The sequence below is a fragment of the Schistocerca nitens genome, chromosome 6 (genome assembly GCF_023898315.1).
Source record: "Schistocerca nitens isolate TAMUIC-IGC-003100 chromosome 6, iqSchNite1.1, whole genome shotgun sequence".
Classification (NCBI taxonomy): Eukaryota; Metazoa; Arthropoda; class Insecta; order Orthoptera; family Acrididae; genus Schistocerca; species Schistocerca nitens.
This window is the reverse complement of record NC_064619.1, coordinates 217,476,139-217,503,155: the sequence shown is the minus strand read 5'-3', so window position 1 is coordinate 217,503,155 and position 27,017 is coordinate 217,476,139. Positions and strand designations below refer to the sequence as shown.

At 38.7% G+C, this 27,017-nt stretch overlaps 1 protein-coding gene across 1 annotated transcript in view; it reads left to right on the top strand.

The window, feature by feature from the left end:
- LOC126263289 (zinc finger SWIM domain-containing protein 5-like) overlaps positions 1-27,017 on the top strand; it is a 134,463-nt gene that overhangs the window by 86,128 nt on the left and 21,318 nt on the right. Inside the window, exons 4-5 of the mRNA XM_049960375.1 lie at positions 21,816-21,959; positions 26,617-26,765. Of these exons, the coding sequence (XP_049816332.1) occupies positions 21,816-21,959; positions 26,617-26,765 (293 nt within the window). The remainder of the gene's footprint in view (positions 1-21,815; positions 21,960-26,616; positions 26,766-27,017) is intronic.

Sequence of the window (27,017 nt, the reverse complement as noted above, 5' to 3'; positions counted from 1 at the left end):
GAACGTATGATGAGATAAACGAAATTATTCAGATAGGTAAGGTTCAAATGGTTCAAATGGCTCTGAGCACTATGCGACTTAACTTCTGCGGTCATGAGTCGCCTAGAACTTAGAACTAATTAAACCTAACTAACCTAAGGACATCACACACATCCATGCCCGAGGCAGGATTCGAACCTGCGACCGTAGCGGCCGCGCGGTTCCAGACTGTAGCGCCTTTAACCGCTTGGCCACCACGGCCGGCGATAGGTAAGGGAGATGAAAATTTAATTATGATGGGCGTCCGCAATTAGGCAGTAGGAAAAGGAAGAGAAGAAAAAATAGTATGAGAACACGGAGTGGGGGAAAGGAATGAAAGAGGAAGCCGCTTGGAACAACTCTGCACAGAGCATAGTTTAAGTATCGCCCACTTGGTTTCAAAGTCATGAAAGAAGGGTGTGTATGGAACAGACGTGGAGACACTGGAAGGTTTCAGAATCATTATACTGTATGATGTTCAAACAAAGATTTCGGAACCATATTTTAAACTATACGACGTTTCCAGGGGCGTATGTAGAGCCTGACTACAATTTAATGGCTATTAACTACAGCTTAAAACTGAAGGAATTGCAAAGAGGCAAGAAATTAAAAAGATTGGGCCTAGATACATTGAACGGTTCAGAAATTTTCGAGAGTTTCAGAGGGAGCATTAGACGAGGTTGGGCGGAAAGAAGGGAAAGGGATACAATAGGAGACGAATAGGTAACGTTGAGGGACGAAATAGGGAAACCAGCAGAGGATTCGTAGATAAAAAGATAGGCCGATTAGAAATCCATGGATAATGCATGAGATACTGAATTTCTATAGGAGAAAATAAAACAATGCAGCAAATGAAACAGGCGAAAGAAAATACAGAAGTCTAGCAATTAAGTGCAAAATGGGAATGCAGGAATAACAGAAGACAAGTGCAAGGATGTAGAAGAATGCATTACTAGGGGAAGATAGATGCTTCTTACAGGAAAATTAACAGGCCTTTGACCAGAAGAGAACCATCTGTGTGAATATCAAGAGCTCAGGTGAAAAGTCAATATCAAGCAAAGAAGGGAAAAGTGAAAGGTGGAAAGAACACCGATGTTTGCTGATGACATTATAATTCTGTCAGACACGGCAACAGACTTGGATGATTAGTTGAACGGAATGGATAGAATGTAGTCGGTTTAAGTCAAGAAGATGTGAGGGAACTGGATTAGGAAATTGCACACTGAAGGTAGTAGATAAGTTTTACTATTTGGGCAGGAGAATAACTAATGATGGCTGAAATAGAGAAGAAATAAACTGTCGACTGGCATCAGCACGACACATTTCTGAAGAAGAGGAATTTGTTAACAAATAATGTAAATTTAACTTTATTGTTTGGGGTACAGCTACGTATGGAAATGATTGGTGGACGATAAACAGTGCGGACAAAAAAGAATAGAAGCTTTCGAGATGGGGTGCTACAGAAGAATGCTAAAGATCAGGAAGGTAGATCGAATAACAAATGAGGAGATATTGAATCGAACTGGGGAAAAGTGAAATTTGTGGCAACAAGTGATCGGTTAATACGACGGATTCTGAGGCACCGAGGAATAGTTAATTTGGCAATGATCGAAAGCGTGTTGGGGAAGAGAGGGGGTGTAAAAATTATAAGGGAGACCAACGATTAAATAATCAAATGTACGTACGTTGCGGTAGTCATGTAGAGATAAGAGGCTCGCACAGGAGAGACTAGCATGGAGAGCTGCATCAAACCTGTTTTCGGACTGTGAACTCTTACAGAACATTTTTAGATGTTACATCACCGGAAGGTGTAATTCGTTCATATGCACTGAATGGCCCGCCAGGGCTAGAAACTTTTATAAATTTAAAATTCGCTGGTCTGTGAAATTATTACACAAATATGACAATTACTAGGAAGACAAACATAATAAAGTTACTGTTTGCAAAGAATTATCACAATTACATCTTGGAAGATTGCAATGACATCTGCGGAGCAAATTAGTATCACATTTACATCTTGAAAGGTTGCAATGACGTCTTCGGAGCAAAAGAAAGCATCTCGTAAAGAAAAGAAGAATGATAAAGACTGAATATTCGAATCGCTGTTAATTTCGAGGAATTGCTGTATAACTAATACCTTTGACGCTCAAATATCTCGTGACAAAATCATCTGTACAACGTAATATTGTCACTAAATATGTTTTTCATAAAAAATAGTAATTTTATATTCCTAAATATAGTAATGCCATACAAAAGTCCTGAAACTATATACGAAGCATTAAGTCTGAAATGCTAAAGTGCAGGATTACTAATGGGGCTAGAACATAGAGCACATTGGGAAATAGAATAACAGGATACTTTCAATACAGAAGACAAGCAATCCAAGAACTTATGATCAGGTAGAGACACTGTCTGAAAAAGGACTATGTTTTTTGGACACAGAATCAAGATGGAACAGACATGTTGACGGAATGAAGTTTCTTGCAAAAAAAGAAGAGATCCAAGGTACAAAGCAATCCTGAAGAAATGGGAATACAGCAAACGAGAGGTTTACAACAGGGTAATTCCGGATATAAAAGAGACTGTCATGGGTTTCCAAGCCAGAACTAGAACCTAGGCAAAAACATCATGGACAGAGGCGCGAAGAAAGTTGCCAAGTATGTGATTGAAGGAACATAGGAAAAGGATAAAGACCAAAAGAAAAGAATATGAACTGATTCAAAGTGGTCCTCAGGTGACCAAGACGGAAAGATGAAGAACCATTCCAAAATGTCACTAATTTCTTAATGTGTTCATTTGTTTTGGCGCATCTGCGTGAAACAGGCGGGCGTTCTTGTGCCAGTTCGTCTCATGTGGCGAGCAGAAGTGAAGACATTTCATAAAACGCAACGGCAGGGCATTTAGCTGAGTCCATCAACTATGAAAAGATATAAATATCACTCACAGCTTGCCAGACATAGACAATGATGACCAAGGAAAATTTTGTGGCACGAACCTTTCGGATGCATTCATCCTGAAGTGAGGGACTGTCACGCCACTATTAGGGAGAACGATGAAGCTATCTCCCACCCCGTATCCCGAGCGTCGTCACGGCGGTGTTGCACCAATGCTCCTCAGTTCGTACTGCAACGCCGTTTGATTCTCGCTGGCAATTTTTTATCAGTTGTGGAAACAGATCTGAACAATCATGTTTACTAAGACCACGTAGAATGTCCGGTTATCATGTAGTAGGTTTTGGTAGAATGCATAGATATGTGGTCGACACAATTTTCTATGTTCAGTTCCGCCGCTTACGGCCGTGACTGCGCGCGCGGCGCTGTGACATAACTCGTCCTTGGCCGGCCAGCTGGCGGCGCGTGACGTCACCGGGCACGCCTCCGGGCTACGTCACGCGCGTCGGGTGAACGACTGCGGCGCTAGCTGTAAACAATAGAGCGCCGCCGCGTTGTTGCCACGCCGAGTTCTCGGTGTCGCATTTCCGGAGCAAACGGCCTCGAGTGCAGGACGTGAAAGAAAGCGACTGTGCAAATCCACTGGTTTATTAATTCGTACGACATAACTGTTGATTGTGGGTATTGTGTCACGCTCGTAGCTAGACAGTAGCTTCTGTGCGCTTGAAGAGATGGTGTCGATACAATATTGCGCGACGTTGATGCCATCTGTCGTCGGTTCGCACAAACTGGTCGCCTTGTGCTGCCGCTTTTCCACGGGCGTAATGAACTTCCCTGTTGCCTTTGCTTAAGGAATCTCAACACTGCTTTTTTGATTATAGAACCTTAAAACCATTTGTGAAGAATGATTCGGAAATGACTGTTAACCTTAGATATTCAACACTTGCCTGTTTGCTTTGCGATGTAAATTTGACCGTAATGGTGAGTATTGTCATTGTGTGCATCCAGCGCAATATTTAACAATAGGAGAGGAGAAGCTTCTTCGGTACGCTCAGTCCACGAGATTATTACATATCCTGTCGCCTCCTTTTCTTATCAGTAACTGCAAGTAGTTAACATCTGCAACTTTATTTCAACTTGAATGTGGTTTTTAGTCTACGTTTTACGAAAAAATGAAGGCCGCGAGAGTGTCATATAATACTTGAAACTTGAAGGTTGATTTTTTGCGCTGGAAAGACACGAATATTAATAACCGTTGTACCAGATACTGCAGGTATGTCATATGTCATCGAGTCAAACTGCCAATGGTGTTCCATCTTATTTCAACGGATCAAAGATGAATAATTTTGCTATAGGCATTGCTTAAGGCAGGGGTTTCCAAACCTTTCCCTTGAGAATCATGGTACTTTGATGGATCACCTTGTTTCTTTTCAAGGTTAATAACATTTTTTTAAAAAAAATGAGAAAAACTAGTTTCATTCAGTGATTGCTTCATTTTTAAACCATAACTAATAACACAGAAGCCACATTGATAACACTGACTTAAATGTGTGTGATAGCTGCAATTTTGGTAAAGGGTTGCTTTATTTTCGCTGTAGCTATCATCCGATATTATTTTGCTTCTTGCTGAGTGTATGGTGTGATTCTGTAATGTTACTGAGCACTTTATGAACGGTTCCAGTTTAACGGAAGTATTTTCTATCTAGTTAATAATATGCAAACTTGCTAATCCACTCAAATTATTTCAGCGTGAAAGTTCGTAGTTCATGTTTAACCCTCGCAATAACAGAGTCTGGGGAAGTGTACTTTACGCCTATCTTTTGAAAATATTGTAGTCTAATCAGATATTTCATATTTTAAAATTTTGAAAAAAATATTTATTGGTTTTAATGAAGACTTCTATCATATTCCATAAATGTTTTAAATTTTTCAGTTAACCCAAAAATTTAATTCTTAGTAACAGATGGACTTCTCACAATGAATGATATATTCAATATTTTACATCAGTACATTAACATCTCTAAAAATTATGTTATGAGAAAATATCAACAACAATTAACGAAATCTCTACTTTTTAAATGTTTTATGTGGTGGTCATAAAGCACATTTTATTGAAAGCGTGTTGTTATGGTTACGAGTATGTGCAGGTTTTGGACCTTACTTACACGTCAGCACCTCTTTAAAATGTATGTTGTCAATAGAAGTCAATAACAATCAATGAGTTCTGTTTTTTAATTTTCAGGGTGAACTTAAAGTAACCCCTCTCCCTTTCCCTGGTAATACACGTTATTGAAAATGCGGTAATTTTGTTAGGGTTAAGCTTGAAAGTTCGTAGTTCATGGGCGGCGAATTACGAATTGCTTTTTCTTTCTACTGCTAAATATTCTTTTCCACATTCTCGCTTTCTGTTCTTGCGGTTGATTTTGTTAACTAACTGTAGAGTACTGATCAATGCGAGAAACTGGTAGTTTTAAAGTCTTTGCGGAGTTTTTTACATTCCTTATAAATCCTTTTTTTTTAAAAAAGTTAAAAGTCTATTGCAGTCTAGCGTCGTTATGGGTCTTCGTTATTAGATCGAAATGGCTGTTACATTTTTTTTTCTTTCCTAACATGTTAGATACGTTACAACTGACTATGAATCAGTATTCGAAAAGAAATGATAATTTTCACTGATGAAAAACCGAATTCTTAACTATGCAAAAGCATGTTATCAACAGCCATTGCCGACGAATTTAGCAAACCATTTTTCACATGACGTGTTTACATGTTAAGACCTCATGCGAATTTCCTACCCCGGTCAAATATGTTGTCCGGAAAACAGCGGTTCCAGATTCTGATTTAATCAACTGAATCACTAGTTTTGTTCAATTAAATATTAGAGGTGTAGGCAGATTCTTGCTCAGTCTAATATTGCTATGTCTCCTTCACTCTATAAAAAGTCGCTCCGTCCATACTAGCCGAAATTTTTTTACACAAGGCGTAACCTGACACCCAAACAGCGTATCAAAAACGGTTGCGCGTTTACATGGGAGCGAAAATCACTTGTGTATGTGCAAAACCGGCAGTTGGAGCAGGATTTTGGGAACTTGATTTTTGAGTGTTTACGAAATCCGGTTTTGGGAGCCACATGTAAACATAGCGAACGAGAGAGAGAGTGAGCGCGGGAGAGCTGCTTTGGTGTGAATTTTTTTATGCCGAGTCCATTAAATCATTAACTACTCCTATAGATACAAAGAGCATGCCTTTTGCTCAGCGAAGAATACTATTCCTATGTCAGAGGTTCTAAAACACTATTTACGCGAAAAAGATGCTTGTTTCTGCGCACATTAAAACGAACAAATGCACAATTTCATATCCTTCACCACGGTTTACACTCGTGCTATTCATCTAAATGCTGTTGCTAATTATGAGGAATGGAAAAAAGTGGAAAGGGCAGACGTGCCGTTTCCGTACTGAAAACAGCTGCTGCAATCTATAATCAAGGGACCTACTTCATAGAATTCTAATAAGGTTTTACGGTGACTGATGTGATGCGTGAGTAATCTTCCGTGTCCACGATGTCGTAATCGCAAAAGTAAATTTATATTTGTTACTATCAACGTGGTTCTTTTACGAACAATGAAAAGCTAAGATTAGTCTGTTTACTTTTTAACTAAGGCGAGTTGTTTTCAACTCAAGTTATCAGTCACCAGGAAACAGATTTAATGGCGGGTTGGTTGTTACCTCTTTTTTCTTCACACCACATGTACTACAATGAGTAATACGGTAGAAGAGACAGAGAGAATGATGCATCAGCACAGACTCTTGCCGTCGAAATGACAACATAATTTACTACCTGTTAATGGAAACGGGTCCGAAACATGTTATGTTAATTAGTAAAGAAAAACATTAACTAGGACAGTGTTTTATTGTTCAAAATAGAATAACATTTCCGTGTTGGAAGCTGTGGCAGTACCAAGTATGTTTACGTTTGGGGTGCTGCTTTGATACCGAGAAGTATGGTTACGTTTAAGGCAATTACGTGATACCCATTTCAGACGGTGCTGATTGTACAGGAATCATACAAGAGAAATAGCTTTTAGACTGGGCGAAACTCTCTCTTCTATTCTGAAAAAGATGTACATACCAGCCTCCTCGAAACCTGTGAAGTACATATATTTCTCTCTCTCTCTCTCTCTCTTTCTCTCTCGCGCCTCGTGGGGACGGACAATTAATAGGAATTAATCGATTAATTGTAATTATTCTTGTAATCGATTACAGGCGCACCTATATTTATTTTACGTCAATTAATTAATCTTACGATTAATTTTTCCAATTTTCCCATTTTTTGTTTTAAACGCTGTTGAGTATTGCCTTGCTGTCTTCTGCTTGATTACAGAAATTAATTCCAGTGCCCTTAGTAGGCCTACTCATCGTGTAAAGTCGGGGCATTTCTTGTCGACTGTGTCTTGCTTACGATTGCTCCAAGGAGCTGTTATATTATTCTAACCATCTTGATCGCTGCCAACATCGGCTCCTATTTAGCGTGTCGAGTAGTAACGTATATAAAGCAAAGTGTCAATGCTTAATATGAGCTTTGCCAAAATTCAAACGTTTGCTGGAAAATGAGTAGGTGAAATTCGTCAGCTCATTCACCATTGCCCCACAAGATGGAACTCGACATTTTCAATCCTTCAACATTCATATCTTTCTGAAATATAACGAGCACTGTTTTGCTGAAACAGCCTGAAGGTCCATCATCATCAGTAGTTACGGAATTCCAGGTAAAAAAGAAGCCATTACACTTTTGCAGCCGTTACACCAAGTAACCGAAGTAATCTCTGCTGACAATTACATAACGTGAAGCAGAGTAATACAATTTATTTGTTGTCAAGAATGTTAATGGACACAAACATTTCGACACCAGAATGAAAATGTATCGAAGAGAATCTGCAAGAACAATACCCAAGATGTTTTAAGAATGTTGAGAATTCCAGATTGTTAGACCCTCGCTTCAAGCGGCGCCATTTTCAAGATCCCTTGGCAGTTAACTACTGTCGTTAGCGCGTTAAAAATCCCTGTTTAGACCAAGAATACACAGGAAGTAGCCGAAGTCGAAGAATCAAATGTACAGTCACCATTTACTGCAAAATATGATTTGTGGACCGTACATGAGACATCAATTGTAATACAAAGACGCACAGGTCTACTACAGTAACAGCAGACAGCCAGGATTTAGTCTCTTGTTCGACTCTATTTACAATTATTTGTAATCAAGTGAAAATCGTCTTTCTGCAATTCAGAAAGCCAATGAAACTGGCTTCCTCCGTGCATTCTGAAAGACTGGTTGCTAACGAATGAGACACAACAACAGTTTCCCATTCAAGACTCAGTGGAGAAACGTTACATACATTAATGATCCTCGGTTCACTTTTGGTGCTTGTACGCATATTTCTACAGTATCTGTGTTAAAACCAATTAGCTTTAGTAATAAATGTTAAATAGGTATACATTTCCATTAAAAATAAAAAAAAATGCTGATAACATTTCAGAATGTTGATAACTGCAGAGTGTTAGCACTGTGAACGATTATAGGCCGTCGCTTAAAGCGGCTCCATTTTCAACTTATGTTAGTTAACTTACGACAGTTACAAAAAGAGAAATATGAGAGTGATAGCATCGCTCTATTTTTTGCTGAACAAACCTTTTAAGCATAAAAATAATTTTTGGGGTATTGCTAATTGATCTAAAAATAAAGAGGAAACATATCAATTAAGGGAGGTAGGACGTCAAACGGGCAGACTTGGAGTAGGAGAGGCACCACAGGACATTTTAATTTCCACTGCCTATAATTTTACAATAAATTCATAAAACTTTGTCAGCATGACCAGGAAGGATCCAGAATTCACACTCATAGCAGTGGAAGTTCGAAAACATAACGAAGTAATTTTTTTACATGTGAAATTTCATCATTTGTTTCACTTACTAATGGCAGCATTTGATGCTATAGGTACACTTTTCTTCAAAAAATTTAGGTAATGAACTAAAAATTTGTGTTTTTTCTAAACATGAAGTTTAAAATACACTCATGGAAATTGAAATAAGAACACCGTGAATTCATTGTCCCAGGAAGGGGAAACTTTATTGACACATTCCTGGGGTCAGATACATCACATGATCACACTGACAGAACCACAGGCACATAGACACAGGCAACAGAGCATGCACAATGTCGGCACTAGTACAGTGTATATCCACCTTTCGCAGCAATGCAGGCTGCTATTCTCCCGTGGAGACGATCGTAGAGATGCTGGATGTAGTCCTGTGGAACGGCTTGCCATGCCATTTCCACCTGGCGCCTCAGTTGGACCAGCGTTCGTGCTGGACGTGCAGACCGCGTGAGACGACGCTTCATCCAGTCCCAAACATGCTCAATGGGGGACAGATCCGGAGATCTTGCTGGCCAGGGTAGTTGACTTACACCTTCTAGAGCACGTTGGGTGGCACGGGATACATGCGGACGTGCATTGTCCTGTTGGAACAGCAAGTTCCCTTGCCGGTCTAGGAATGGTAGAACGATGGGTTCGATGACGGTTTGGATGTACCGTGCACTATTCAGTGTCCCCTCGACGATCACCAGTGGTGTACGGCCAGTGTAGGAGATCGCTCCCCACACCATGATGCCGGGTGTTGGCCCTGTGTGCCTCGGTCGTATGCAGTCCTGATTGTGGTGCTCACCTGCACGGCGCCAAACACGCATACGACCATCATTGGCACCAAGGCAGAAGCGACTCTCATCACTGAAGGCGACACGTCTCCATTCGTCCCTCCATTCACGCCTGTCGCGACACCACTGGAGGCGGGCTGCACGATGTTGGGGCGTGAGCGGAAGACGGCCTAACGGTGTGCGGGACCGTAGCCCAGCTTCATGGAGACGGTTGCGAATGGTCCTCGCCGATACCCCAGGAGCAACAGTGTCCCTAATTTGCTGGGAAGTGGCGGTGCGGTCCCCTACGGCACTGCGTAGGATCCTACGGTCTTGGCGTGCATCCGTGCGTCGCTGCGGTCCGGTCCCAGGTCGACGGGCACGTGCACCTTCCGCCGACCACTGGCGACAACATCGATGTACTGTGGAGACCTCACGCCCCACGTGTTGAGCAATTCGGCGGTACGTCCACCCGGCCTCCCGCATGCCCACTATACGCCCTCGCTCAAAGTCCGTCAACTGCACATACGGTTCACGTCCACGCTGTCGCGGCATGCTACCAGTGTTAAAGACTGCGATGGAGCTCCGTATGCCACGGCAAACTGGCTGACACTGACGGCGGAGGTGCACAAATGCTGCGCAGCTAGCGCCATTCGACGGCCAACACCGCGGTTCCTGGTGTGCCCGCTGTGCCGTGCGTGTGATCATTGCTTGTACAGCCTTCTCGCAGTGTCCGGAGCAAGTATGGTGGGTCTGACACACCGGTGTCAATGTGTTCTTTTTTCCATTTCCAGGAGTGTATAACAGCTCATTCGTTTTTTCATAATTTAAATAAATTCTAGAGTTTCATATACCTGTAAGTATGGTATGTATGCTATGCAAAATTTATGGAAGAATCTCTTTAACTTATGAAGAAAAGACTACCTATAGCAACAAATGCAGCGATTAGTAAGTGAAAAAATGATGAAATTCCACACGTAAAAAAATTTATTTTGTTATGTTTTCGAACTTCCACTGCAATGAGTGTGAATCCTGAATCCTTCCTGGTGATGCTGACAAAGTTTTATGAATTGGAAACTAAAATGTCCTGTGATGCCTCTCCTGCTCCAAGTCGGCCCGTTTGACGTCCTACCCCCCTTAACCAATTCATTTAAATAATCGAAAAGGCGAATTAATTGACTATTTCTCATAATTTCCCTCTCACCCCTTCTCCTAAACATCTGACACCGACCAAGATTAATGTGATTCGGAGGAAGACATAAAATGACACTATTCTCAAGAACTTGCTCATGCAGGGTCGATTTCAGTACAATCTTGATACACTTGCATGAAGGAAGACTGTCATCTGAACAAAAATTATTGCCACTGGGTATTGTTGTGACTTGTCTGAGACTTCAGATTATATGGATTTTGGTATCTTAGTGCAAAAGTGGAATAGTAGACACAGCACTTGCATGGTTTTCAACTTGCCTGTATTACATAATTCAGAGTTTCAGTCGGTATCATAGAGCAATAAGAACTCTGGATTAGATGCAGTCATATAACTATATTGTACTACAGGATCTAATTTGCATTTTTTGTTGTTTCTAACATATGTAAATGACCTAACACATATATTTTCGTAAGTTGTAAAATTTAGCATTTTTTCAGTTGATACAAGTAGCAACTATTGTCGCAAAGAAATATTTGGATGTACTTCCACATGTTACAAGAAAATGTACTACCATTAAAATCTGACAAGGCCCACTACATATAGCCCAACACTTTACATAAAAGGCGTAGTAAACATAGTCAACAATGGAATAAAAGAATAGAAATGCGTTCGGTATTTAACAGCCTACTCCATTACTCACACCATATTGAGGAATTCACACCACAGAATTAATAAAAATTTTTGGTTCACGTACATTACACAGCATATATGACTGCAGCTTCAGGGATTTAAAAATAATACTAACAGCTCGCAGAATAATTTTTTTTGTAGAAACTTGTCTAAAAGGGTGACATTTTTCAATATACAGGACTGTGTTTAATAATAATATATGGTGTTAGCTCTATACCATCTTACAGAAAGGTTTTCAAAGAACTTCGTATTTTGAGAGCTGTGTCACAATACAAATTTATTAATCAGTCTCCTCTACAGGTGATTTGCGAAGATTCTTGTGTAATAGGTGTTTCTATTAAAAAAACAGCGATCTATTCATAAAAATGAAAAGCACTGATTATAGCGTGAGGCTGCTGCGCGAAGCTATCATGACGACAAATTTCTCGCTACACTCTACGTAGGGAATAGACCGAGCTGGGGCATGCGACTGACTTACTGTAACAAGATCTTTGTGTGCGGTTGTGGAAGACAGTTGTGATACGTATTCCTACAAGGGTGTGTTATTACTTAAAAGAAAATGAAATGCTAACAATATCTACGTAAGTATTATAGGAATCCAATGTTAACTCGAGAAAATTACGGGTATTTCTCTACAAATTTTTACAAAGGATGAGTATAATCTTCGAAATTTTACAAATTATGAGTGTCTGTGATTTCTTTCGATGAGTTGCCTGCTGCACTCGGGACTAATCTAATAAAGGAAAATATGCAGCTGAGGAGGAGTATATAACCTAAAAATTGTAATTCTGAATCTGTCACATGGTTTTTTGGTCGACGGTGAAACCATTATCAGATGGAAGGCATTTCATACGTTTTCTGGTATCACCGGCTGTCTCTTGCAGCTGCACGCGAGGGGACCGTGAGGTTACGTGCGTCTTGCTCTGGTACTAATCAGCCACGGCATTTACAGATATGGCAAGCAAATAATGTAACTAAAGTTATATAAAATGTTGCTTACAATGCATGAAAAATAGTACCTGTGCCGCATTATGACGCGAAAAATTGGACGAAGTTATCATTCTACACCAATGTTGTGGTTTCGTTGCAATGAAATTGCATTTTCCGTCAAAGATATTGTACATCGCAGATTAAAGGCAAACAGAAGATGGATGATGTTGTGCATGTTTATTGCCTGTCTTGTTGTGGTAAATATAGGCTTCTAAATACGTCAAAACGATGCATGAAACGAGCATAATTTAAGAATCACAAACAAAAAAAAGCAACGCAGCCTAGGGAGGGAGCAGCCGCTTACCTTCACCCTCTAGAGCAGTGGTCGTCAAACTGCGACATTCGAGTCGCATGCTACTCGGATCAGGGTACTCGTGTAGTCCGCGGTGCTCAATCGTATTTTATTATAATATGCATCTATCAACTAACAGCCAAATTCAAAAATTTCCCAGCTCTGTTAAAAAAAAAAATACAGAGACAATAAGATTTTACGATGTGCGTCATTCTAATCGGTGAATTCGGCCGTGAGCTAAGTAAAGCTGGCCGCTTACCAGAGGCGCAGAAGAGTTAAGTAGCACGGCCATTGCGATGTTAGAGGCTGTGAGAGGGACAATGTTTTACTGTTTGTCGTCTAGCTCTGACAAATCACGTGCGTGGTATAAATTTTGACATGGATTCGTGAATGTATTTGTAGCAAGAAACATTAAATTAATTAAGGCTATGTAATACAAGGCAATAAAAATTAGAAGAAAAACTGCATTTAAAACATTTAGCAGGCTAAACATTTGCGATCGTGTCTCATACTGCATAACGCGTTTAAAAATAAGTATAATTACTGTTACTAATCAATTAATAATCCGCTTACACAGGAAACACAATACTTCGTCATAAAACTAGTGTCACAGCTTTGGGGTAGCTGAGGGTAGCAGCAATCTGAAACAGGCAACAATCGACACGAAGTGTACCGAACTTTTACCGATCAGTGGTAGGGGCGCGGCGGCTAACTTATTGTGCCCTTGCAGTTAATAATGAGACCGGTATATATGTGGTCCGAGGCGCCGCACTACAATGTTGCTATTGATTACTGAGGAAAAAGGTTTTAACGACCACTGCTCTAGGCAGAGTTTTCAACTGCTTTCTTCTGACGGAACACATTTCTGAAAACTTACAACGGTTAAATTTATACGCCGTAAGCTTTTTCTTTTTTCAATAGACAGTAGAGATGGGCAAACTGAAACACGTAACTGTTTCGAAACAAATGAAACAGTACAATGTAATGTTTCGATACGCTGTTTCGAAACAGTGAAACAATTTGTGTTTTGTAATCTAATAAACCTACACATTTTATCACCTTGAATGTCTACTGTATAAGTATGTCGATATAAACACAAATGAGGTGCGAGAGCACTAATCATGTCGCAGAAAGTATGAAACTATCACTTAGGCGTCTTGGCAGTTTCGTATTTCCTGCAGCAAATGCACTGCTTTCGTGTCGTGTGACTTTCATACTTTTCAATTGGCTGAGGACAGCCATAGCTGAAGACCACGAACGGAACTGGAGGTGGGAGCAAACTGCAGAAACAACGGATATGCTACTGGGGTTCCCACATTCCATTAGTATGGGTAATATACCCATCCTGCTTCTTTCCATGCACACAAAGGGAATCATTGAGGATAATAGGCACAGTCACTATAGACTCACAAATAACGCCAAATAATTCGAATAAATAACAAAATATAACAAAAAAATTTTGTCTTTCAAGGTGTTTCGAACCGTTACTATACATTCACCATGCTTCCTAGTCCTTCCCGTTCACAATTACACTATCAGTGATATGTCAAACAGATTGCTTGCAATTATACATACATCAAATTTATGTATATGTCTAATAACTGTCACTCTACGCCTTTTTTATTCAAAATGTTGCAGGCTTACTTGCGTTTCTTAATATGATTACAGTACATGAACAGAGAAGAATATGTTATAAAAAATTGTAATTTAACTGAATGATTTTTACATATTTATTATTTTGAATGGGAATAGTATGCGTTGTTTTATTGTTTAGTTAGTGTTTATAAAGCAGATGTTACGCCATTTCGGAATAGGATAGTCAGCTAGAAACGAAGCTTTATTTTCGGACATCTTAAGCTTCATGCTATTGCTTGTCAAAAAGATTTCGACACTCTTGAAAGTGTTTCACGAAGTGTTATGCTGTGTTTCAGTACCTGTGCCGAGCCCGAATCTCGTCCGACACAGAGCGGAATGAAACATCACTGTTTCGATACAATCAGTCCGTTCCAAGCACAGGTGGACTGAAACAGCCTTATTTTGAAACAACGATACAGTTTCTGTGTCTGGCTCGAGATCGAGACAAGAGCGGAATGAAACACCGCTGTTTCGAAACAGTGAACCACAGCCGTTCCGAAACACTGAAACAGTTCCACGTATCGATACACTGTATCGAAACATAGAAACAGTGGCCAAGTCTAATAGACAGCCTCGTGCACTCTGGCACCACTCAACTTGCTCTTCCAATGTATTATTTTTCGATCCTTAAAATATCTGTTACACATCATTTTGTAACGAAATAACTTTTTGTAAAACATTGCAATGTAATTTCCATTAATTGTTTACTGATGAAATCGTTTCATACAATGTTATTATGAGAATGTAATTGTAAGCAGACAAGTGCAGCGTAGACGACGTACCCAGCGCCGCCGAGCGGCGTAGTCCAAGCACTTCGTCTCGTGATTGAGAATTTTATATGACTTCTAAAACACTGGAGAGCTAGAAAGCAATATTCTCCTCATTATGCTATGTCTCTAATCAACAGTGAAATGTAACATATTTCCATATCTTCTGATAACAGTTTTGCTTGGCATTTTATAGCCTTTGAAAATGACAGATGTTGAAATGCATAGATCGATTTTGGAAATAATAAAAGGTATGGTAAAGACAAACGAAAAGTTATTAAAGTAAATTGCCAGTGGTAGATAGTTGTTAACCGAAAAAACGCGACTGGTGTGGTCTCAGTTGCCTGAGACTGCAGTCGTGTGTGTGAGTTGCGTTTGCGTGTGTGTGTCCGTATGTGCGTCTGTTGTTGACAAAGGCCATTGGCCGAAAGATTTAAGTGTGAAAATTTTTTTTATGTGCCTATCTGCGACTCAGAATCTCCGCTATATTGTGAGTAGCAACTTTCCTTCTCAAAATATTGTTACATTCCATCCTGGATTTTCCATTGTTTTATTTTTTATTTAGTTATGTTTTTACTATTGACACATCCCATGTCATAACGTTTATTGTGAATCTGATCAATGGAAAAAGTAACTAAGTTAACATGGTTTTTATTCAATATAGTACGTTGGCTGGCACTGTTTATTTTCTGCAGCTACAAGCAACGTGCTGTGAAATGGTTCAAATGGCTCTGAGCACTATGGGACTTAACATCTATGGTCATCAGTCCCCTAGAACTTAGAACTACTTAAACCTAAATAACCTAAGGACATCACACAACACCCAGTCATCAAACGTGGTGTGAGTTTACGTTCATCTTTCGGTGGTACTAATGGAAATACAGAAGCGTCCGATCTTACCCGTCGGCTTTGACCCATGACGTCACAAATACCGCGGAAACGACCATAAACAACAATTCCAATATGGCGGATATAAAAACATCGAATACGTATTGTAAACACTGAAATACACAAGTTTCACAAAAAGCCTAATGACTGTAACGGGACAAGCGTGGGAAATTGGGGGTTTTTGGGTGGGGAGAAACTAAATATGTCGTTATGCGGTGGGGGGAGTCTGCAGTGCCCCCCCCATCCCCCCACAGGCTTCATTAGTGTCAAATCAATATTTTCGAATCATAGGCGGCCGCTGCCGCGGCCGCATTCCAAAAAAAAAACTCCCAACCTAACCTCAAGTGGGCTACGCTACAGATCAATATGTTCATCAAATTGCTTCATATTACGTATACATGTTCTTTAAACAAGAGTACATCAAACCATGTATTAGGTTTTCCGCGCCGTAATGACGTCACACACCACAACACGCTTACGTCACGGGTCAAAGCCGACGAGTAAGATCGGACCTTTCTGTTGACCAGCGGAAAACTGCACGGACTTATCACCATCAACGACACAATGTTGCGGTGTTGCAAAGAAACTCCATTTTACGTCAAAGATTAACATCAAACAATCTACATCGCAGATTAACGGCAAACGAAAGATGGATGACGATATGTATGTTAATTTCCTGTTTTGTTATGGCACGTAGAGACTTCTTGTAAATAAATTACGACGTATAAAACGAGCATATTTTACGAATCGCAAACAAAAAATGCAGCGCAATCTGGCGAGACAGTAGCTTCTTAGCCCCATCGTGTCGGCTCTGGAGTCTAAAGCAAATAGGAACACTTGACGTGACCTCGCTGCTGGGTTGTCCCATGCCAACGGTCACAAGCGACGAAACACTACGTTTCGAAAGTTACATCATTATGCTAGCAATAATGATGTAACTTCCTGAAACCATCTGAAGATGAACCTGAAAAGGTTCGAAAACCGGTTCATGGAATAAACCATAATTATTCAAAAAAGTGACTGGTTGCAGTTTTGTATAACTTATTTACATTCATATCCATGTCAGCTTGGCGGTACGTTAATTTTATTGAATGACATCGCTTCTTAATTGCATCTGTTTTACATACATATCACAATTATTATCATTAAAATTTAGCAGAAACATATCTTTTAGACTTAACCAAAAAATAAAATTTCTCCCAAAATTTGCCGCTCCTTGAAAGCCGCCCCCCTGCCCCGCCCCCCCTCCCACCCTGCCCCGCCCCCCCCCCCCTCCCACCGCTTCGTGCGCTGCTTTGGGAATTTCATCAAGCTACGTTACAAAGTAATACATTTGATTATAGTCAATGGCCTCTCAGACCATGACATGCAGTTCCTTCTGTTAAATGTTAATACTTATAGTCAATGGCCTCTCAGACCATGACATGCAGTTCCTTCTGTTAAATGTTAATACTGAACAGGATATAAAATCTGTTAAATCTGAGCTCAAGACAGTAATCAGTAAGCCAAAAATTGATTATTTTAGGACACTCCTCAGAGTAATAAAGTGCTTACCTTATTCGAACACTGCTTTCCCCCAAAACTTACCAAGGTTAGTGTAAAGTCTACAAAGAAGCCATGGATTACTCGAGGAACAGGGGTATCTTGTAAAACAAAAAGAAAACTGTATCTGTCAATCCGAAACATTTCCAATGTTGATGCTATAGCACATTACAAGAAATACTGCAAAATATTAAAGACTGTAATACGGATGTCAAAGCAAATATATTACAAGGAAAAGATAGTCATATCAGATAACAAAATAAAGACAATATGGGATATAGTGAAGGAGGAGACCGGTAGAACCAGACATGAAGAGGGACAAATAGCATTAAGAGTAAATGATACATTGGTGACAGATGTGTATAGTGTTGCAGAACTTTTTAACAAACATTTTATAACTGTTACTGAAAAGATGCGGTTGTCAGGTTCGGTAGATGCTGCTATGGATTACCTTAGACCAGACATTTCATGTAACTTCCATAATATGAATTTGACCCTCACTACCCCAACAGAAATAATGTTCATCATAAAATCTTTGAAATCAGAAACATCTAGTGGGTATGATGAAATATCAACAAAGTTAATCAAAGAATGTGATTCTGAGCTAAGTAACATATTAAGCTATCTGTGTAACCAGTCGTTTATTAGTGGAGTATTTCCTGAATGGCTGAAATATGCTGAAGTTAAGCCACTGTTTAAGAAGGGAGCTAAAGAAATAGCATCAAATTTCCGTCCAATTTCACTGTTGCCAGCATTCTCAAAAATTTTCGAAAAAGTAATGTACAGTCGTCTTTATAACCATCTTATCTCAAATAACATACTGTCAAAGTCACAGTTTGGATTTCTAGAAGGTTCTGATATTGAGAAGGCTATCTACACTTACTGTGAAAATGTGCTTAATTCATTAGACAAAAAATTGAAGGCAACTGATATATATCTGTCAAAGGCATTTGACTGTGTAAATCACAATATCCTTTTAAGTAAACTAGAATATTATAGTATAACAGGAAATGCTGCAAAATGGTTCAAATCTTATATCTCTGGCAGGAAACAAAGGGTGTTATTAGGAAAGAGACATGTATCAAGCTATCAGGCATCATCCAGCTGGGAACTAATTACACGTGGGGTCCCACAAGGTTCCATTTTGGGGCCCTTACTTTTTCTTGTGTATATCAATGACCTTTCATCAGTAACATTACCAGATGCCAAGTTTGTTTTGTTTGCCGATGATACAAACATTGCAATAAATAGCAAATCAAGTGTAGTCTTAGAAAGATCAGCCAATAAAATATTTGTGGACATTAATCACTGGTTCCTAGCCAATTCTTTGTCACTAAACTTTGAAAAAACACACTACATGCAGTTCAGAACTTGTAAGGGGTGTCCCAAGAGTATATGTCTAACATACGATGACAAGAAGATAGAAGAAATGGACAGTGTTAAATTCTTGGGATTACAGCTTGATAATAAATCCAACTGGGAGGAGCACACCACAAAACTGCTGAAGCGTCTTAACAAATATCTGTTTGCAATGCGAATTATGTCAGACATAGGGGATATAAAAATGAAAAAGCTGGCATACTATGCTTACTTTCATTCCATAATGTCATATGGGATTATTTTTTGGGGTAATTCATCAAGCCAAGCTAAAGTTTTCCGGGCACAAAAACGTGCAGTGAGAGTTATATGTGGTGTGAACTCAAGAACATCCTGCAGAAGCCTGTTTAGGGAACTAGGGATACTAACTACTGCTTCCCAATATATTTATTCCTTAATGAAATTTGTCATTAAAAATGTATCACTTTTTCAAACCAACAATTCATGGAATCAATACTAGAAATAAGAATAATCTTCACAAGGATTGAAAGTCACTTAGTCTTGTACAAAAAGGTGTGCATTATTGAGGAACACACATTTTCAATAACTTGCCAGCAGCCATAAAAAGCTTAACAACCAATGAAATTCAGTTTAAGAGAAGCCTAAAGGATTTATTGGTGGCCAACTCCTTCTACTCCATTGATGAATTTCTTAGTAAAACCAACTGATTTGTATATAAGTACAACATAACTTCTGCACAATTTCAGTGCAGTAATGTTTTCATTGAAAATTTGTGTGTGTGTGTGTGTGTGTGTGTGTGTGTGTGTGTGTGTGTGCGTGTGTGTGTTAGTATAATCTAACTTCTGCACCATTTCAGTGCAGTAATGTGTTCGTTGTAAATAAGTATTACAGTAGTTGTATTACCTTATAAATAAATAAAAAACTTTATTTTAAATTCAGTGCATTAGCATTTGTAAAATGACTCTTAGTGTTCATTAAAAAATGACGATCATTCCACTTGGGACCTGTGGAATGGTACATTAGCGTATTTGTTTTAGTTGTAAATATTTGTCATGTATTGTTGTTTTTCTGACATGTTCCACATCCTGGGGGACCTCCTCACTACGGATCAATTGGAATGAAAGTAAATCTAATCTAATCTAATCTAATCTATAAGTAGTGATTTACTATGATTGGAACAGGAGGGATTCCTTAGTGACCTTGACACTTGTACGCTGCTTGAATCGTTGGTTGTTTGTTGTGACGTGGAGTGCCTCAATTAGAATCATAGCGTGGAGTTCGGCGAGGCAACTGCAGCGTGGGAGCGGGCGAGCGAGCAACCGTTTATTCTATCGATCCTGTCCGCTAAAAACTGCTTAAAGGGGAGCTGTCGGTAGAGCGCGGCCGCCTTTAAAGCGGCAGCAATTAATAACCTCCCGTCTAACAGGTTACGGCGCTTCTTCGCGCTCAACAAGTGGGGTGACGTATTCCGACCTCGCAGGCTGACCACGGCACGGTTGATTGCATGGCCACCATGATAAACCCTGCCACCAAGAGAATCCCCACATTCCCCTCGACCCAGACATCTCAATGAAATGACAATGACCTCATTGCAGACAGGGTATGGATTGCCGCGCGTGTCGCCGTCCTATTTTTAAGAATACATACTTTTTGGAATGGTATGTGCTTAATTCCGTATTGTGAAAACTGACATTAAATGGAAAAAAAAGAACAGTACTACAGGGTAATTACGTTACAAAGATTGGTTTACTATTTCCACATTTATTGCAATAACAGCAAGTAATTAGCTGCAGATAGTGCCTAGTATATTTTTTATTTATTTATTTTTACCTAACAGCTGCAAAAGCTGAAATATGGATCAGGCCAAGAGCATACCTGTCATCCGAGTTAGCAAAGGGCAACTCACATTAATTTCTTGGAAGGGAGGATACATGTTTGTCTGTACATGTACATCACATTCACAGATTTCCACCCCATTTGGATAATTCCATCATGGAGCTTTATTTTCCATTTTTTCCCTTGTAGTGTATATAAAATACACTACACAAATGTTCAATTTTAAACCAAAGGAGTAGTTTAACCATGCATTGAAAACGACATTTGAAATATATGGTGGAAAAAAGTTGCATATGTGTGTCTGTGGCCCATAGAACTGGTGTGTAAGTCAGTTCAAAGATCAGAGGAAGGCAATGGCACACGACCTCTAATAGAACCATGCCTAGTGAAGCACTGTGTTGTTCAAAATATCATTTAGGGTGATTATGGGTGTACTTTTTTTTATCTTAGTTTTACAGTACTACTGTGACTGAACTAACTGTTTTGTTTCATACATCTGCTAACTGTTGAATGTAACTGTTGAATGCTAGCCTGTTATATGTTTTGAATGGTTGCTTACAAATGTCTTTCCTTCTTACATTAGCTAATATTTTGACACTATTTCTTCCAGTTTGCTTTATTTCCATCATATGAGTGTTGTCAAGTATAAACACCAGAACTCATTAACCCATTAAAATAAGAAAAATACACCGTTTACAGAACATATTTGGTAACTAGAGGCTTAATGTTCGGAGAAATGAAATAACAGTACAGCACTTGTCTGTGAGTCATGGTAGCAATGTATTCTTTTCACATTGAGAAATGATATACAATGAACCCTAAGAAATTTTGCTCTTTGAACTACATTCAGTTCTGTTGGGTGTGCTTGTATGTTGCTCTTCTGTTGCTCCTGAACAGTAATGCTTTAGTTTCCTCGGAACTGAACATTGGGTGTTCAACCACTGAATGGCATTTCAAGTATCACAACTGCTGCCCTATGATAGGCTGTATTGTGCTTTAAGTGTTAAAATTTGATGATTATTTCATCTTTTATTATAATTAGTTATTATAATTATTATTACTAACAGATTTTTTAATTTTTTTTTTTCAGAAACACTTTTGCAGATGGATCGTCAGCAGTTGCAGAAATTCATTCAGTATCTCATATCAGAACACCACACAGAAGTACTACCCACAGCTCAAAAATTGGCTGATGAGATTTTGCAACAAAGATCTGAAATTAATCAGATTCCAGGTGAGAATTACATAAATTTGAAACTTGAAATGTACACTTTAGTCTTTAACATTTACTACATAGTATATGTTTTAAATACTGTACGTTACTGAAACACAGTAGGCTGTGCTGCATGCGTGTAGTGGGTACTACTCATGAGAGATATTTGGAAATTAATCTTAATTTGGTTGTGAATAAAATAATCGTTATCAAAAGAAGTAGAAAATTCGAAGAAAATCTTTGCCTTTACTGTTTTACGTAATCACATCACACATTTTAGCATCCATCATGCATTTTAACTAGGTGACAAATTAGTTCTCATAAATTTCTGTTACCTGAAATCACAGACAGCCCAAGACAGCAACTTGAAATTTTCTCTTGGACTTTGTGTTGGGAGTCAAGGCATTCATGTGTGCAAAGAGACAGGAAGCAAATTGAGCCAAGATGGAGCAGTAGGATGCTTGTTCAAAAATCCCACTTGAGCTGACTCAACCATTCCTCCTGTTAGTTATATCAATGAATACTTGAGATGATTATGGAGAATACATTTGCATTTCCCAGAAATTATGGTAAAGTTTTTTGTCTGATTTTATTTTTATGTACATCACATTGTGCAGATTTATGCTTATTCATTCCTCTTATTGGAAAAAATTATGAAAAAACTGATTTCATTGGCACACACTTGGAATGATAGCCACTGGAAACATCAAAACTGCTGCTAACTCATAACATTGTTCGCCAAAGTGGCGTCAGCTCAAAAGACTTCCACCAGGCGACTGGTCTACGCAATGGGAGGCCCTAGCCACACAACATGTCACTTCTATTTGCTGTTTCTGCATAATTTGGAAATGACCTGAAGATTGCAAGTTGTTTCTGCTACTGTTGTCCAAGGACAAAATGACGACGAAGACCTACAGTATATTTTACATGAAGAATTATGAGAAAGGTCACTGGTTTACTTTTACAATTATGTTTCTAGATGACATTATTTGTCATGCACTATTCTCTTGCATGTATTTTCTAAACACTTTTTCATGTAAATTAAGCAGTGTGAGAATGCATGGGCCTCTGTCTGACTAGACTTCATATTGTGCAACATTTTGTGATCCTTTCAGTCTTCTCTTTCCATAATTTTATTGTTCACTCTAGGTCTTATTTAGTTTTTGGAATTGAGGACGACTGTAGATCAAGGCCGAAACAAATTACTGCGCAAATAAATCAGTGATTTTCATTCAGTAAATAAAAAAAACTAAGAGGCATAGGTTTTTAATCACCACATGCTAAAAGATTATAATTATGTCATATTTTACAAATTTATAGGAAAAATTAGCAAATTGAGTGCTGCATTTGTTGAATGATAGCTAAAAGAAGATTCATTTCATTATAATTTAACTGATTACAAGTGCCGATTTGGTATTGTGGATGGAATGTTAATCCACCACTTTGTGCCAGAAATTAAACAGCTATCAAAAAATGGGAGGAAGCTGATGGCTTGTACCTTAAAGATAACGTTGAATTCCTCTACCAGTAAGTTATGGCACTGTTTTGCAGGCTACAAAAGGGATTCTTCCTATAGTTGCCTTGCAAAGAGTAAAACAGTAATTGGAAGTATTGCAGAAGTCTCTTGGACTAAATGGAAGAAAGTAGTATGAGAGAAAAGGTCTGTACTGTGAAAGAGACCAGTCTTCAGGACCATGTGGCTGCCTACAAAATTGCTTCAATATGGGAAAACTGTGGGATCTGAAGTGCAAATTCTAGGAGCATCTCTGATTACCATATTTGGCATCCACAGTCATTAATGTGGCATGGCATCAGCCCCTTGGGCATCACTTCATTGGAGAGGAAAATGTTGTTTCACAGAGGTGTGTACAGAGAATAATATGTGGCATGCACTTTAGACCCTCTTGCTGATATCTCATTAAACAGCAACCCCACAGTTCCTTTACTGTCTTTCTATGTTTGTTGTCCATAATCAATCACAGATTAAAAACAACAGTAAGTTTGCTAAATCCAATAATGAAAGAACAAATTCCCCATCTTCAAACCCCACTTGAAATCATATAATGCTTGACAGATAGTGGCATTTGTGTGTGTGTGTGTGTGTGTGTGTGTGTGTGTGTGTGTGTGTGTGTGTGTGTGTGTGTGTGTGTGTGTGTGTGAGAGAGAGAGAGAGAGAGAGAGAGAGAGAGAGAGAGAGAGAGAGAGAGAGAGAGATGAAATACGCAGACACCTAATTAACTAATTGTATGTACTTTCAAATCTTAACAAGGAAGGAAGGTATTTGTGGTTTAATGTTCTGTTGACAACAAGATCATTAGAGACTGAATATAAGCTCAAATTAAAGAAGGACGGCGAAGGAAATTGACCATGCCCATTTTAAAGGAAAAATTCCTGCATTTACGTTAAATTATTCAGGGAAATCATGGGAAACCTAAATCTTGATGTCTGGATGATGATTTGCGTCCACCCTGATGAAAGTCCAGTATGCTAACAACTGTGCCACCATACTCGGTACATTTAAAGAAATTTATAGTTCGTAACTGTTTTGTGGACACAGTGAACAGGTCACAATAACCATGGAAGGATACTTATATGTCTTGCAGGATCAGACTTCAGAGACAGAATCTGCTCACTCTAAAGCATTGAATTGATCTAAAAACGATACTACTTTGAAAAAGTAATTCGTTCGTCTTTCCCTAGCAATATATTATGTATGCCATTGTTCCTCTGTGTGCATACTATCCTCTATCTAATATCCAACAGGAAAAATTAGTTCTTTCTGTGAATGACACTAGTATTGTAATCAATCCAAGCATACATACAGCAACAGAAGATGTGATAAATGATGTTCTTAACAACATCATTCATTGGTCTTGTGTGAACGATCTCACTCTCTATTGGAAAAAGACACAACATATTTAATTCTGCACATTTCAAGGCTTTAGCCCAGTGATAAGTGTAACACATGGTGAAAAAAATAATAAATAGGGTGGAAACTTTAAAATTTGTAAGTGTCCATATTGATAAGAATTTAAACTTGAAAAAACGCATTTTAGAACTCCTGAAACATGTTACTTCAGCCACATTTTAGCTTAGAATCATTGGAAATCTTGGGCAGAGGCAAATCAGTATGTTGACATACATTGCATATTTTTATTCAATAATACCATATGGAATAATGTTATTGGTAAGTCATCTTTAAGAAAGAGTCTTCATTGCTCAAAAACATGCTATAAGAATAATTCATGGTATTCACCCATGTTCATCTTGTACACATCTAGTAGTAGTAGTAGTAGTAGTAGTAGTAGTAGTAGCAGTAGCAGCAGCAGCAGCAGCAGTAGTAGTTGCTGCGTTGTTTTTTTCATCTGTAGATGTTATACAAGGATGCTGGACATGTCAGGATATTACAATTTAAGAACAAAAATAAAGTAATTCACATGTACAGACTTACAGGTCTGGTATGACAAGGATGTGACAGGTAGTAAGCCACGACCTTATAGTAGGAACCATCCTGGCATTTGCCTGAAGAAATTTATGGAAGTCACAGAAAACCTAAATCAGGATGGTTGGATCCTCCACTCTCCTGAATACAAGGCTGCTCTGTTTAAAATAGTGCTACCTCGTTTGTTTTACTCCTAGGATAAATACTGTTTTCCAAATAAGTTGTTTAATAATGAAAAAGGCTAATGCTACATTGTTCATTCATTTCTCACTCTCAGTTGCTGCACACCTTAAATGTTCTATAAACATATTGTTTCATAACAGTGTACACACTATCAGCTGTTGTCAGGAATGCCTGTATTAATGTATGTTGTTTCTGACCACTGTTTTAGTAAAAGTTTAGACTTATTTGATAAACGTGTATCCTATCTCATATCTGCTAGTTACGATTGGCACCAGTCATTGACTACTCCCCTTATTCCTAATGCTTCTGGCTTGCATTTAGTAGAATCTTAGGGTCAACAGTACAAAAAGCTTTAGAAAGATGTAAAAAATATCTGTTTAAAGAGTTGGACATTCTAACTACTGCTTTACAGTATATTTATTCCTTGATGAACATAGATACAAATAATGCACTGCAGTTCAAAATGAACAAAGATGTACATAATTACAATACCAGAAGAAAAAATGACATTCATCACTCCACCTTAAGGTTGTCTTCAGCACACAGATGGGTGCACAATACTGCAACTAAAATTTTTGAACATTTACCCAGTGATATAAAATGTCTGACAGATAGCAAAGGAAAATTCGGAATCCAACTAAAAAAAGTTGCCCCTTGACAACACCTTCTATTCTGCAGAAGAATTTCTAGTATTGTAATGTGTAAAAGGTGGTGGGTAGAAATTTCTACCTGACATCTGTATATTTAGTAGGGTCAGGAGGTGGAGGGGGGGGGGGGGTAGCATAAATGCTCTGCATGTAACCATATTTACAACTTAATTTGTGATGTGAATGTAAAATGACTCATTTCACATCATTGCAATTTATCATGCAAGTGAGCCATGTAACATGAAACTAGCTAACACACAGGGTAAAATGGACATATTAAAATTGTATTAATTTTCATGGAACACAACTTTTCCTGCTCATTGAATTACTGTCAGTATAGTGTGCATTTGTAATTAAAGGAGCAGATCACCATAACAGAGAGTTCATCAACTGCTTTGTTTGGTAGGTGCGCCCGACCCAACAGCTGGAGCGAGTGCAGATGATGATCACAGCTGGCACTTGGATGAGGAGCAAGTTTGTGAGCAGGTGAAATCCTACCTGTCACAAGGCAGCTACTACAATGCTAATAAGCAACTAAACTCACTATTTGCAAAGGTAAATTATTGTACCCAGATTTAAATATGAATTGGTGTATAGTTTTGTAAATAGTTTCTGAATGATTAGCTGGCATCTAGTTTTTAGGAATCATTATTGTCTTCTAAGTATCCTGCCTGGTGAACAATATGCAGTGTTAGTTACTGTAGTTAATGTTACATAAGTTAATATTTAATTGTCCCAGTATACATACTGTAGGGCATTAAACACATAACAGCAGCTGCGAGGTTCATCAATATTAACATCAAAATA